Below are 13,166 nucleotides of genomic sequence, written 5' to 3'. Positions count from 1 at the left end.
CTGAGTGCCCCCTCACTGGGCGAGTGGATAAGTAAAATGTGGTCTGTGCATGCAGTGGAGTCCTAGGAGGTAGTTGGAAGCGGAGAGTTACATTCACATGTAGTAACACTGACATATCTCAAAATCATAAGATTAAGTGAAAGGAATGTTAAAATACAAAACAATTCTATATAACTTCAAGTAAATTATATACATATATATGTATGTATGTGTGTGTGTATATATGTATATATTCAGAAGGACATATGTTAAATACTCAGGAGTGAGTGCTAAATAGAAGAGGAAAATGGGAGAAGTATAAAGAGTGTAGAGATAAACAAAATGTAGCTTTTGCTTTGTCCAGTGATAAAAATATAAGGTGACAATTTTTTTTACCCACTTTCCTAAAACAAAAAGAGGAATTAAAAAATGTTTTAAGGAAAATAAATGCAATATGGATATAATGATCTTGTTAAACTGTATTTGAAAATTAAATGAGTAATTCAGGTGAAGCACTTAGCTTAATACCTAGCCTATACTAAACACTCAGTAAATGTTATCTATCCATGTTATCAATGCTACATGACACAGCTACTATCAGTCAGTTGGGGTTGGCATTTAAGACCCATTGGATTTAGCTGATTTCCCCCAAAAGATCCTTCCAGGTGGAATAGTCTATGGTTCTACCAGAGGGATGGGCAAGTCCTAGTAGCAGACCCAGAAGCAAGTAGGGGAAGTGCTGAGAATAGCCTTGGGAAATGGGAACGGCCGCCAGCTTTTTTTTGCAGTGTCATAGGAAACCTTGATGGTTAACTTGGGAGAATACTAACATAAAGCACAAATTAAGAAAGGAGAGACTGCAAAATAAACAGTGCTATAAAGCTGGGTGACTTTATGTGTTTTGGTACACTTCCTCCTAAGCAACATTTTAATTTCAGGTTATAAAATTGAATCACAATGTCTGGGTATAGAGTGTTTGCTTTGGATTACCCTCCCCCACCCTCCTCTTTCCCTGAAGTGGGACACAGGTTGTTGTAGTGAAATGAGTAAGATCATCACCCAATGTGGCCTGTTCCTGAAAGTGCTGACCCCAGATCCTGGTCCCAGAGAGCAGAGAACAGGAGCAAAATCCTTGCCCTTCCATTAGTTCGACAAGCATTGAGTGCGACTCTATGCCAGGCACTATTCTGGTGTCTGGGGGCATAGAGCTGCTAACAGAAAATGACAGATTTAAAAGTAAAATTATGGAGGTCAACACGGTAACTTCCCAAAGTGACACTGCATTTCAATGTGTTTATTTTTCCACCGGTTTTCCATAGATAATAGATGAAGAAGAAACACAGTTTATGAGTAATTGCCCTGTTGCGGTCACCGAAAGCACCCCACGGAGGAGGACAAGGATCCAGGTGTTCTGGATAGCGCCACCTGCGGGAACAGGCTGTGTGATTCTAAAGTAAGTCAGCATGGAATCCTAACACTTCCCTTCCCTATCCTTCCCTTCCCTTCGGCCTCGTGAAGACTTCATCATGTGGTTGCAAAAGGAAAAGTGGCTTTACTAGGGATATCGGACAAGTTGTGTCACGCACCGTCTTTGGTGAAGTGCTATAAAAAGAATCAATCACCTGAACCACTATTTTCCTCTCATACAGTGATTCTGCTGTCCACTCTGTCTTCCTAGAGATAATGATCCTAGGGCTAGTTAAGAAAAATTATGACCCAGGTGAGGATAATTTTTGGCTTCCTCCATCTTGAATTCAATACCTAGTATCCTTAAACTGTGCTAGGTGGACCTGAGACCCAACTGTAACCTCCACTGGCCCCTGGATCTGCTTTATGGCCCTATTTTCTTCCTCCTTCAATCAAAATTGTGCTCTTGTACTTCTAACTCTGGGTCCTCCTAATCCTCCTTTTGGTGAGTTACAATAGATGGTAAGAGATGTTAGCCAGCTAATGGTTTCCTCTGAAAAGCAGCATTACCTCAAACCTGCATTTCCAAAATTGTATGTGATAGAATGATGTTCAGGGAGATGTAAATAGGAGCAAGAAACCAATTTCTATGGTTAAGTAAGTTTGGAAAATGCTGTATACTGTATTCCCTTCTTGCAAATTCATAACATATATTAGCATATTGAAAGTATTACAGAGTCCTGGCAAAAAGAATCTGTTTAACGTGGTTTTACCCAGTATTTCCCAAACTTGACTTGACTGCAAAGCTCCTTTTTTTTTTTTTTTGCCGAGACATCTATTAACATTCAGCAGTTTGAGACATGCAGCTGTAACCTCTTCTAAACAGATTTGAAGGCTGTATAAAATGATGCTGGGAATTTTAGAATTTCAGACAGGCAAATAGTCATGGGTAAATGGGCAGGGCTCCAATGCTAACATCCAAGATGTCATTTTTCCTGGAGGTAGGGGCTGGAAACTTCCCAGCCATCTTCCTCTTCTTTAAATCCCCCAAGACCTTATTCATGTATTTGGTTCATTTGTCTGCACTGCTGGCAGGTGGACATTTCAGTACACTTACTACTGTGGTTAACCACAGCCTAGTGCTGAGAAAAGGCTGATAAGGGGGTGTTCCACCTAGGCACTTCAGTCCCTGCAGTTTCTAGTCAGGTGTGCCTTGCTTACGGGGAAAAAAAAAAAGCCCACAGAGATCTCTGGAAGCCTCAGTCCATTGACCATATCCAGCCCTGTCTTGGCCTCATTTTGCTGCCATCTGTCTGGACATTTTTTTTTCTCAGTTTAATGTAAGCTGAGCATCCTTCCTCAGAATTCTTGAGAAGTTTGGCTTTTGGCATTAATCTACATTGGTGATTTTTTTTTAATTTTAGCAGTAGAATTTTGTTTAAATGAAACTTTACATATAAATCCCAATATATAACGTATTTCTAGTATCTAGTTGAAATGTGGAAGAGGCCTTGTAGAAATAAACAAAGACCACTGAAGTGAGAACAGAGGCTATTTATCGAAGGTTTCCTACATAGCAAGGAAGTCCGCTGCCATCACTAGCATTTGGCGGAGACTCAAAGGCAGGCAGAGGGGTGGGAAAGCTCTATAGTGGAAAAAGGGGAAGATTGCAGGTACATTCTGACTGAAGAGTGTTGGCATGGGGAACCTGAAAGCAGGCTAACTAGAAATGGAGCATTTTATGTGATTGGTTTAGAGAACATATTTGGCTTTCTCTGCCTGATCCTGAGCTGGAAGTAGAGGAGGCAGTGGGGGCAAAAATTAGAGTTGGCATCAGTGGCCAAGTTCTAACCATTCTGGGCTGATGGCTTCAGAGGTGGTGGCTTCCCAAGTCATTTAGTGCAGAGGGTTGGGGGTCAGAGTTTTATCATCATTGTCATGTAGAGCCTGGCCATTGGCCATTGGTATGTTCAGTCTCTCAGCCTGGAGACCGGGCTCTCAGTTTCACTTGCCAGTACCCACACCCCTGCCCATGGCAGCCCTTCCACTAGCAGAGCCTGGGCCTCGCCAACATCAGATCTATGTGTTGGGTCCTCCTGCTCTAAAAATCCATATCCCTCTGGCATAGATCTCTGGTTTTCTTTGATTGATTGTTTTCACAAACCAGAAGCATTTGATCTTCCTGGTGGAAGCCAGAAAGGCATCTCTCATTTACCCATTAACAATGAACATATGTGAACATACGTTTATCCACTAGCAATGAACAAATGTGGCTTGTTCAGTCACTCATTCTTTCAGCAAATGTAACTGAGCTTCTATTTGCACAGACATCCAGAATATACAGGCAACTGAGGTAAGATCTTGATACTCAAGGTTCTCAAAAGCCAAATGGAGAAGAGAGAAAGGGACAACCAATACCTTCAGTCTACCAGGAATTCAGCCACACATCTAGCAGGCTTTGTCTAACTTAATCTTCAAGACAAACTTCCCCCTTTTATGCAGGAGGAGGCAGGTCCCAGTGAATCAAGCAAGTTTCTTCAAGTCACACATCCATTTAACTCTATAGCCCCATGTTATTCCTTTCTTTTGTCTTTTTTTGAAGGAATTATATATGTTACAATTATTCACTAAAGAAATAATAATTTTATTCTTTTTTTAAAATTCAAGTATAGTCAGTTTACAGTGTGTTAACTTCTGGTGTACAGCATAGTGATTCAGTTATATATATATATATTACTTTTCGTATTCTTTTTCATCATAGGCTATTACAAGGTATTGAATACAGTTCCCTGTGCTGTACAGTAGGGCCCTGCTGTTGATCTGTTTTATATATAGTAATTAGTATCTGCAAGTCTTGAACTCCCAATTTATCCCTTCACCCTGCCCTTTCCCCACTGGTAACCACAAGTTTGTTTTCTATGTCTGTGAGTGTATTTCTGTTTTGTAAATACATTCATTTGTATTTTTTTTTTTAGATTCCACATATAAGTGATAGCATATGGTATTTTGCTTTCTCTTTCTGGCTTACTTAGTATAACGATCTCCAGGTCTATCCATGTTTCTGCAAATGGCATTATTTTATTCTTTTTTATGGCTGAGTAGTATTCCATTATGCATGTGTATATACCACATCTTCTTTATTCATTCATCTGTTGGTGGACATTTAGGTTGCCTCCCTGTCTTGGCTATTGTAAATAGTGCTGCTGTGAACATTGGGATGCATGTATCTTTTTGAATTAGAGTTTCCTCTGGATATAAGCCCAGGAGTGGGATTGCTGGATCATATGGTAGCTCTTGTATGAGCTGTTTGTATATTCGGAAATTAAGTACTTATCAGTCACTTTGTTTGCAAATATTTTCTCCAATTCCATAGCCTGTCTTTTCATTTTATTTATAGTTTCCTTTGCTGTGCAAAATCTTGTAAATTTAATTAGATCTCATTTATTTATTTTCGCTTTCATTTCTATTGACTTGATAGACTGCCCTAGAAAAACATTGCTAGGGTTTATGTCAGAGAATGTTTTGCCTATGTTCTCATCTAGAAAGTTTATGTCTTATCTTACACTTAAGTCTTTAAGCCACTTTGAGTTTATTTTTGCGTATGGTGTGAGGGAGTGTTCTGACTTCATTTATTTTACATGTGGCTGTCCAACTTTCCCAACACCACTTACTGAAGAGGCTGTTTTTTCTCCATTGTGTATTCTTGCTTCCTTTGTCAAAGATTAGTTGACCATAGGTGTGTGGGTTTGTTTCTGGGCTCTCTGTTCTGTTCTATTGATCCATGTGTCTGGTTTTGTACCAATACCATGCTGTTTTGATCACTGTAGCTCTGTAATATTGTCTGAAGTCTGGGAGGGTTACTCCATCAGCTTCGTTCTTTTTCTTCAGTATTGTTTTGGCTATTCTGGGTCTTTTGTGATTCCGTATAAGTTTTAGGACTATTTGTTCTAGTTCTGTGAAAAATGTCATGGGTAATTTTATAGGGATTGCATTAAAACTGTAGATTGCTTTGGGTAGTATGGCCATTTTAACAATATTAATTATTCCAATCCAATTGCATGGGATATCTTTCCAAAGAAATAATAATTTTATAGGTAAGATGTATATACATTTACATTGTGAAATTTCAAACAATGCAGAAAATAGCAAAATACAGAAAAAGCGAAAACTCTGTGACATTTCTCCCAATGAATCCCAGAATCTTCTACCCAAAAGTAGCAATAGATATCAATTTAATATATATGTTTTTTTCTATGCATTTTTATGCATATATAAACACATAGGTACCATTTACACAAATGGTATCATGGTCTACATGATGTCCTGAAACTGAATGGGTATTCAGTAAATAAAATGTATTAGAGACATTTCCAAGTCAGAACATATGGCTCTCTCTTTTTTTAAAGTGTTGCATATAATCTGCTGTGCAAATGTGTTAGTTATTCCACAATTGATGGACATTTAGATTGTTTCCAGTTTTTTACTATTACAAATAATGCTATATAATAAACATCCTTATCCATGCCTCTTTGAGCAAATGTGCAAGTTTTTATCCATGGTAGCTGCCAAGAAGTGGGATCATAAGGGATGCACATTTATAATTTTAATATACACTGCCAGATTTTCTTCCAGAAGCTTGCCAACTTAAACACTCTCCCCGACTGTGAACAAGAGAGCCTATTTCCTTACTTGCTCAACAGCTCTTGATGTTTATCATTCTTTAAAGTTCTGCCAATCTGATAGTCAAAATGATATCTTCTTGTAATTTCTATTTTCCTGATTACTAGTAATATTATAAGAATCTTTTCAGATCTTTATTCCATTCCTATTTCCTCTTCTGTGAATGGCCCATTCATATTCTTGTCCATTTTTCTAATATTTCTTTTAAAAATTGATTATATATTTCCATATATTTATATAAGTCCATGTATATTATATGTATATAATACATTTTATATTATGTATCTTATATATAAACATATGTAGACATATGATTGTATAGATTTAAAATATATTTATGTTTAAAAATTAATCCTTATGTATGCAGATAATAATACTTTGTCATAAATTTCAAATATTTCTCTCCACTTTCTTTTAACTTTGCTTATGAGTATCCAGTCATCCAGAAATTTGAAATTTTGATTTTAATTAGATGTATCCGTCCTTTCTCTTATGAATTTTGATTCACCTTTTATAAAAATAATCTTCCCACACCCAAGGTTATCAATATATTCCCATATTGCTAATATCCCTATAGATTTAAAAATAAACTTATGTCTTTAATATTCCTGGGATTTAATTTTATGATTAATTTGGTATCAGTAAAATCAACAGAAAAATAGATGGCATGCTGAATATGAGGTGCCAAAGGGTCAGTTTAATCAGGGGTCTTTACAACGGTGTGGCCAAAATAACAGTGGAAGGAGCCTTTACCACCCATGCTGGAAGGGGCAAGGGGAGGGTACAGAGGACAGGGCAGAGAAGACCACCATCTCCCAGGAGCTGGTAGCTTTGGTTTTGGGAAGCTACTAGCCTGAGGTGATCCCACAGGAACCCCAACCTTGATTCTCTGTTGATTCTCCCATTTGACCTTAGCTCCAACCATGATGACAATGAAGCCCATTGATAGAGTCCACACAGCTGCTCCCTTCCTGCAAAAACCAGGGTGCAGAAGGATGGAGAAGGTATCCAGAGGGGCAAACCAAAGCTGTCCAGCACAGACGGGAAATCATAGTTACCTGTTTTTCTCAAATTTGCTAGTTAGTTGTTCCACATCCATTTATCAAACAGTTTGTCCTTTACCCAACTGTTTGAAATGCTACTTTATCAAATATAAAATTTTTATACAGGTCCGCTGTGTTCTGTTGATCTTTTTATCTATTCCTGCATGAAACCCACACTGTTTTATAGCATAAATTTTTTTATGTTTTGACAGCAAGTCACCGCTCATTAATCTTCTGTTTCAAAATGTTCATGTCCATTCAAGCAGATTCATAATTCCAGATGAATCGTAGAATAAGTTTGTTGTGTTCCATAAAAACTTACATTGGGATTCTGAATGGTGCTGCAAACCCTACAGTATGTTTTCTCAGTTAGGAATAGGGAATATCCCCTATTCAGGTCTTTTATGTCCCTCAGGAAAGTAATGGAATTTTTCTTCATTTAGACTTCACAGTGTTGTGAGGCTCCCCCTCCCCCCAGGTATTTTATACTTTTATTGCTTTTGTGTATAGGCTGTTTTTTCCTAGTAAACTTTCTAATCATCGATTTCTTGTGTTAAGGAAAGCTACTGATTCTTATACCTTGAGTTTGAGCCTGGACATTACTGAACTCTCTTGATAGTTCTCACAGCTTAATTTTTCATTCTTTCAGGAAATAATGAACAAACATACCTTTGTTTCTTTTTCATGTTTTAGTTTATTATTGTTCACCTCTAGTACAATATATGAATAGTGGAATTCATGCTTATTTCTATTTTAGTGGGAATACTATTATAGTTCACTTTTAAGTATACAGGAAGTACAGGTTTCAAATTGCTGCCTTGAATCAAGTTGTGACACACCCTTTATCTAGCTGAGACTTTTCCTTTTTTTTTTTTTTTTCAATGTGGAAGGTGATGTTGGGGAATCCAGTCAACCACCAGTATTCCATGTGCACCTGCCACATGCCCACAGTAAGTCAGCACTGAGAAAGGCTCAGACTCTCAAGACAATTTCATGAAGTCTAGTTGTGTAAGTAAAAATAACATGTGCAGAAGTTAGCAAGCCCAAGACAGACATGAACTGGGGACAGATTAAACATGGTTAGTCAGAAAGCAGATGAGTGAGGCATGTAATAATGGGAACACCAGAGCTCCTTAGAAAGCTGAGTTTCTATTTTGAAGGCAATACTAGGGTTTGGATAAATGGACAGAAGGGAAGAGGTTATTCCAGGTAAAGGGGGTGGACAGAGTGAAAACTAAAGTGAGAACTTGGAGGTGAGAGTAAACATGGTAGCTGTGGGAGACAGTAAACAGATAGACTTAGTGAGATTAGAAGGTCTTTGGGTGCCAAAACCCATTGCTAAATCATGGAGGTTCTCCAAGTTCCAGGGGAAGAGGTTAAACTTGGTTAAAGAGGAACAAGGGAACCTTTAGTGGGTATTAAAACAGTGGATGGACATGCTGGGAGGCAGGTTCGCTAAAAAGTTAGTAAGGTTGCTTAAATATGGCAGCAAAGTTCAGGAAGATGAAAGAGGAGATGCCAGCTTTATTGCAGGGCCCTCACTTGCAAAAGTGGGCATTTGTGTTGCCCTGTTTGGGTAATATTCCTAGGAGAAGGCAGCCTGGTAGGATAAGCTGCAGAATCTGCAAAATGCCTGTAGATGATGACAGCTCTGATGCCTACATGGTTCATTATGTCCTTTTGCCCTGGAGGGCGGGGAAGGGAAGCACATAGCAATTATGACTTTCCTTTTGGCACAAACCTGACACCATTTCCATTTTCCATTTGGATGCAAAGATTTGAACATTTCTAAATTATAGGCTTTCCACGCAGCCCTCCTTATAGCTTTCTTCCTACAAATGAATGACCCAGCACTTCAAGTTTCCCTGACATGCTACAATGGTGCAAACTGTTACAGCAAAGTAGCAACTGATTGAAAGACTAAAGCCTCTGTGAATAGAATAGATAGATGTCTCCAGACTTTCTGGAGGGTTTGAGGTGTGGGTTTCCTTACTCTGGAGGAGACGATCACTTGGTGAACCATTTGAAGAGTTCAACCTTATGAAACAATGACTGGTTACAGGCAGTAATAATAGTCCCTAGCCAAGCCCTGCTCTAGGTGCCTTACAAATACTTATTTAATCCTCACAGCAACCCTATGAAGTAGATACTAAGGAGGATGCTAAGGCACAGAGAGGTTTAGTAACTTGCCCAGGGTCACAGGGAAGTGACAGAGCTCTTAGAGTGACAGGGGTTTTAAACAGAAGCACCTGGGCTCCAGAGTCTGTGATCTTAACACTGCCTTCTACCATTCAGACAGGTGCCACTGGGTCAGGTTCACCTGCAAGTTCTCCCTCTTCCCCAACATCATTAGTTGCCAGATGTTTCTTTTTTCTCTCACTTGCTTTCCAGTCACTGCCTTATTCCTGACTTCTTGCCTCACTGTTGCGGGAACCTCCTGCTGCTCACCCTGGTTCCTTGCCTTCTGGCCCTGCCGCACACAGGCAGAAGGCTTGCTGTCCTCAGATGCAGCTGAGTCCTGAAGGGGCCACTTACATAACAAACCTGAAGGGGGTCCTTGATCACCTTCCAGATAAGTTCAGAATCCTGATCAGAGCATTTACATATCCCCACGTCCTTTACCGGAGTCCCTGACCAGCCTCTTCATCCACTGAATCCCTCCATGAACACTGTTCTATCATTCTTGTCTGCTCACTCTCTTGGTAACATTTATTGAGCACCTCTTGCATGCAGTAAATGAGGACTCAGAGACTGTCTCTGAGAACATCACAGTCTAGGGGTGAAACACAAAAACAAATCAGGTCCTTCATCTGCATTTCTGAAATCCAGAAAGCTCTAAAATCCAAAAGATGTCTTCTTAACTCATTTAGGGCCCAAACCTGCCCTGAACTAACTTGAAGTTATTTATTGTCTTTTAGTATAAATATGGATATGTTTGGTGCTGCCCAAGACCCTGATGGGGAGGTTACAAGAAATACGGAAAGTGCACTGTATTGTCTTTCTGAAATCCAAAAATATTCTGATTTCTGAGGCACTTCTGGCCTCAAGGGTATCAGATAAGGGAACTTGGCTGTCTGATGGGAAGTTTGGTCATGGAAATACCACTCAGTGTGCTAGAGGAGTGCAGAGGAGGCAGCCCTCTCGCAGGACAGGGTTTTACATAAATGTTAGAAATGGGCCAGTGAAATAGTCCTGTTCTCAGCTGCTACACAAGCTGAGAGTGTATTCAGAATTCCCCATCACCAAAGAATACGCCAAAATTCCTTAGCATGGGGTCTGAGGTGCTTTGTGACTTGTTTCCAACCACCTTTCCAGACTCATTTCTAGGTGGTACTCCTCCCAACCCAAGACTGTGGACTTCATGGAGGAGGGGGTAATTTTCACTCATCTTTGTGGCCCTAATGCAGGGGTTTGCAAATGACAGTCTATGGGCCACATCTGGCCCACTGCCTGTTTTTATAAATAGTTTTACTGGAACACAACCAGGTTCATTCAATTATGTATTGTCAGGGCTGCTTTCATGCTACAGCAACAAAATTGAGGAGTTGCAACAGAGACCTTATGGCCTACAAAGCCTAAAGTGCTTGTTAATCCAGCGCTTTATAGAAAACAGTGTACTGAGCCCTACTCCAGTGCATGCCCCAGCGCTGGGAACTCAGTAACTGCTTGTTCCTGGCCTGGGTTCTCCTAAAAGCCCAGCTGAGACATAGGCTTATGTGCAGGGAGTTTGTTTGGGAAGTGATTCCAGGGAGGAGGAGGTGGGGACAGAAGGGCACAGGGGTTATTCAGTCAAGTGTTGTTGACCTGGCCATCATTGTAGGAAACTGGTGCTTGATCCTCCTGGGACCTTTTGAGAAGCCTTATGACATGTCTCAGAACAGTGTGCCCAGGAATTAAGGAGGAAGCCATTATCCATTGATTTTCATTCTCTGTTGATCAGTGGACGGAGTCCCACAAGCATTAATGCCCCTGCACTTCTAGGCTGCACATGTGTGAACGTTCATCAGATTCTGAACATATACTATGGCATCAAAGAAGCTCTAGACTAGGAAGCAAGAGGTATACCATGCAGACAAGGTGTGTATCATCCAATGACAGTGGACAGAGCTGCTCGTTTCAACAGTAAATGGAGTCGGAGTTGGGATGAAAGGATGTGAAGAGGTGCATAGAGATGCTCAATGCATCTACTAGTGTGAATAATAGTGTAAGTAGCTGACGTTTATGCCAAGCATGATGCTAGGTGTATTGAATGCATTATCTTACTTAATCCTCATTAAAGCCCTATAGGGTCTTTACTATACTATTCCCATTTTGTTGATGAGAAAACTGAGGCTGAGAGAGTTTGTATTCAGGGTAATAAAGCAGTTAAGTGATAGAGCTGGGTCTTAACCCCACTTCCACCCGACTCCAAAGCCCTTGTTCACTAGTCACCACTAAGCTACATTGACCCTCCTACCCCCACCTTCTGCCTCACTTGGTCTGTGAAGTCTGGAGGGGCAGAGCCCCTCCTGTAAACCAGGGGGTAGAGGACTGCCTGTGGGGGAAGATGTTCCCCAAGTGAAGAAATGTCATTTGGAAAGTGGAAAACAAGCCCAGGGACCTGGCAGGAGAAAGGCTTGTTAGTGGGAAGAGAGGAAGAGTATTAGGAGGAATTAGCCAGCACTCGTAATACTTTGTAATTTCATGGAGCTCACCAACTCTTTTTATCTTGGAAGGAAATAACATAGAAAACCCACATGTGATGACTCTGTGTGTGATTTAGAGGAAGCTGGCAGGATTAGGAGGATCTGATGTGGCTGCAGTACAGCTTACCCTGCAATTTTTCTGGCATTAGGTATGAGAAGAACCACAGGCTCCTTTGTCATAAGTCAGTGTGGCTCTCTTTCAAGGCTGGCTGGGACCTCAGCAATGCTACCCAGGGGTGGAAGCAAGAAATCAACAGAAAAGTGGGTGGGAAACCCTGAATCAGCTAAAGTGTCTGGTTCTTGGGAGAGCAGTTGGAGAGACCAAGGCCATGGTTAAAAGGGAAGCATGTGCTTGGTTCATGAAGACTTAGATCCTCTAAGACCCACCATCCAACAGGTGGGATCCAGATGCCAGGGCTTCCTGGGAAGCTGGCAGTGGCATGTTTCCAGGGGAGCAGCCCAATGGCAGTACAGTTTCATTGAGCAGCTGGAGTTCCAGGTGCAGGATCCAGTCCCCGGGGAGGAAACTGGAAAGAATTAAACAGGAAGTATGGGCTGCCGAGTTGCTCCAGGCATGGCAGTAAACTGAAGCTCAGGTGGAACGCTGAAACCCACACTGCAGGGGGCCGGGGCTGTGACCGCAACTTGCTGGGCATGTGCAAGTACATGGCCTGCCCCAGTCCTATCCCACTGATGGAACAGGGGTTGCCAAGATATTCCCTGCCCCGACCACTGTGGGATCAAAATATGATGTTTAGATGCTATAGATATTTTTTAAATTAAATTAAATTCATATAGCATAAAGTTAACCATTTTAAAGTCATCAATTTGGTAGCATTTAGTACATTCACAATGTTGTGCAAACACCACCTGTATCTAGTTCCAAAATATTTCTATTACTCCAAAGTAAAACCCTTTACCCATAAGTAGTGAACCCCATTTTCCTCTTCCCCCAGCCCCTGGCAATCACCAAGCTGCATTCTGTCTCTGTGGATTTACCTATTCTTGATATTTCATATTGATGGAATCATACAATATGTGCTCTATTGCATCTGGCTTTTTTCACTTGCCATAATGTTTTGGAGGTACATCTGTGTTGTAGCAGGTGTTGCTACTTCATTCCTTTATACATCTGAATAATATTCTATTACATGTTTGTCCCTGTGGACATTTTTAACGTGAAAGGGTCATAGGATAAACATGGAAACATTTGTGCAACATTGAAAAATCACCAGATGGTATCATAACTACATTAACCTTTCAATCCATATTTTTTTTTTTTAAACAAGAGAATATACAGTAGATGTGTTACTCCACTCCTGAGCCTCATCCCATCCCTGGGAAGGACAGTGATGGCTCTGTGACAAGGGTA

The 13,166-nt window shown here is 40.5% G+C and overlaps 1 protein-coding gene across 2 annotated transcripts in view; it reads left to right on the top strand.

Moving 5' to 3' along the window:
* Nucleotides 1-13,166, top strand: part of SPON1 (spondin 1) — a 242,933-nt gene that overhangs the window by 70,308 nt on the left and 159,459 nt on the right. For both annotated transcript variants that reach the window (XM_032488972.1, XM_014565301.2), the window contains exon 3: nt 1,299-1,432. In XM_032488972.1, the coding sequence (XP_032344863.1) occupies nt 1,299-1,432 (134 nt within the window). The remainder of the gene's footprint in view (nt 1-1,298; nt 1,433-13,166) is intronic.

Source organism: Camelus ferus, chromosome 10 (genome assembly GCF_009834535.1).
Source record: "Camelus ferus isolate YT-003-E chromosome 10, BCGSAC_Cfer_1.0, whole genome shotgun sequence".
NCBI lineage: Eukaryota > Metazoa > Chordata > Mammalia > Artiodactyla > Camelidae > Camelus > Camelus ferus.
Note: the sequence above shows the minus strand (reverse complement) of the source record. Positions and strands in the feature narration are given on the sequence as shown.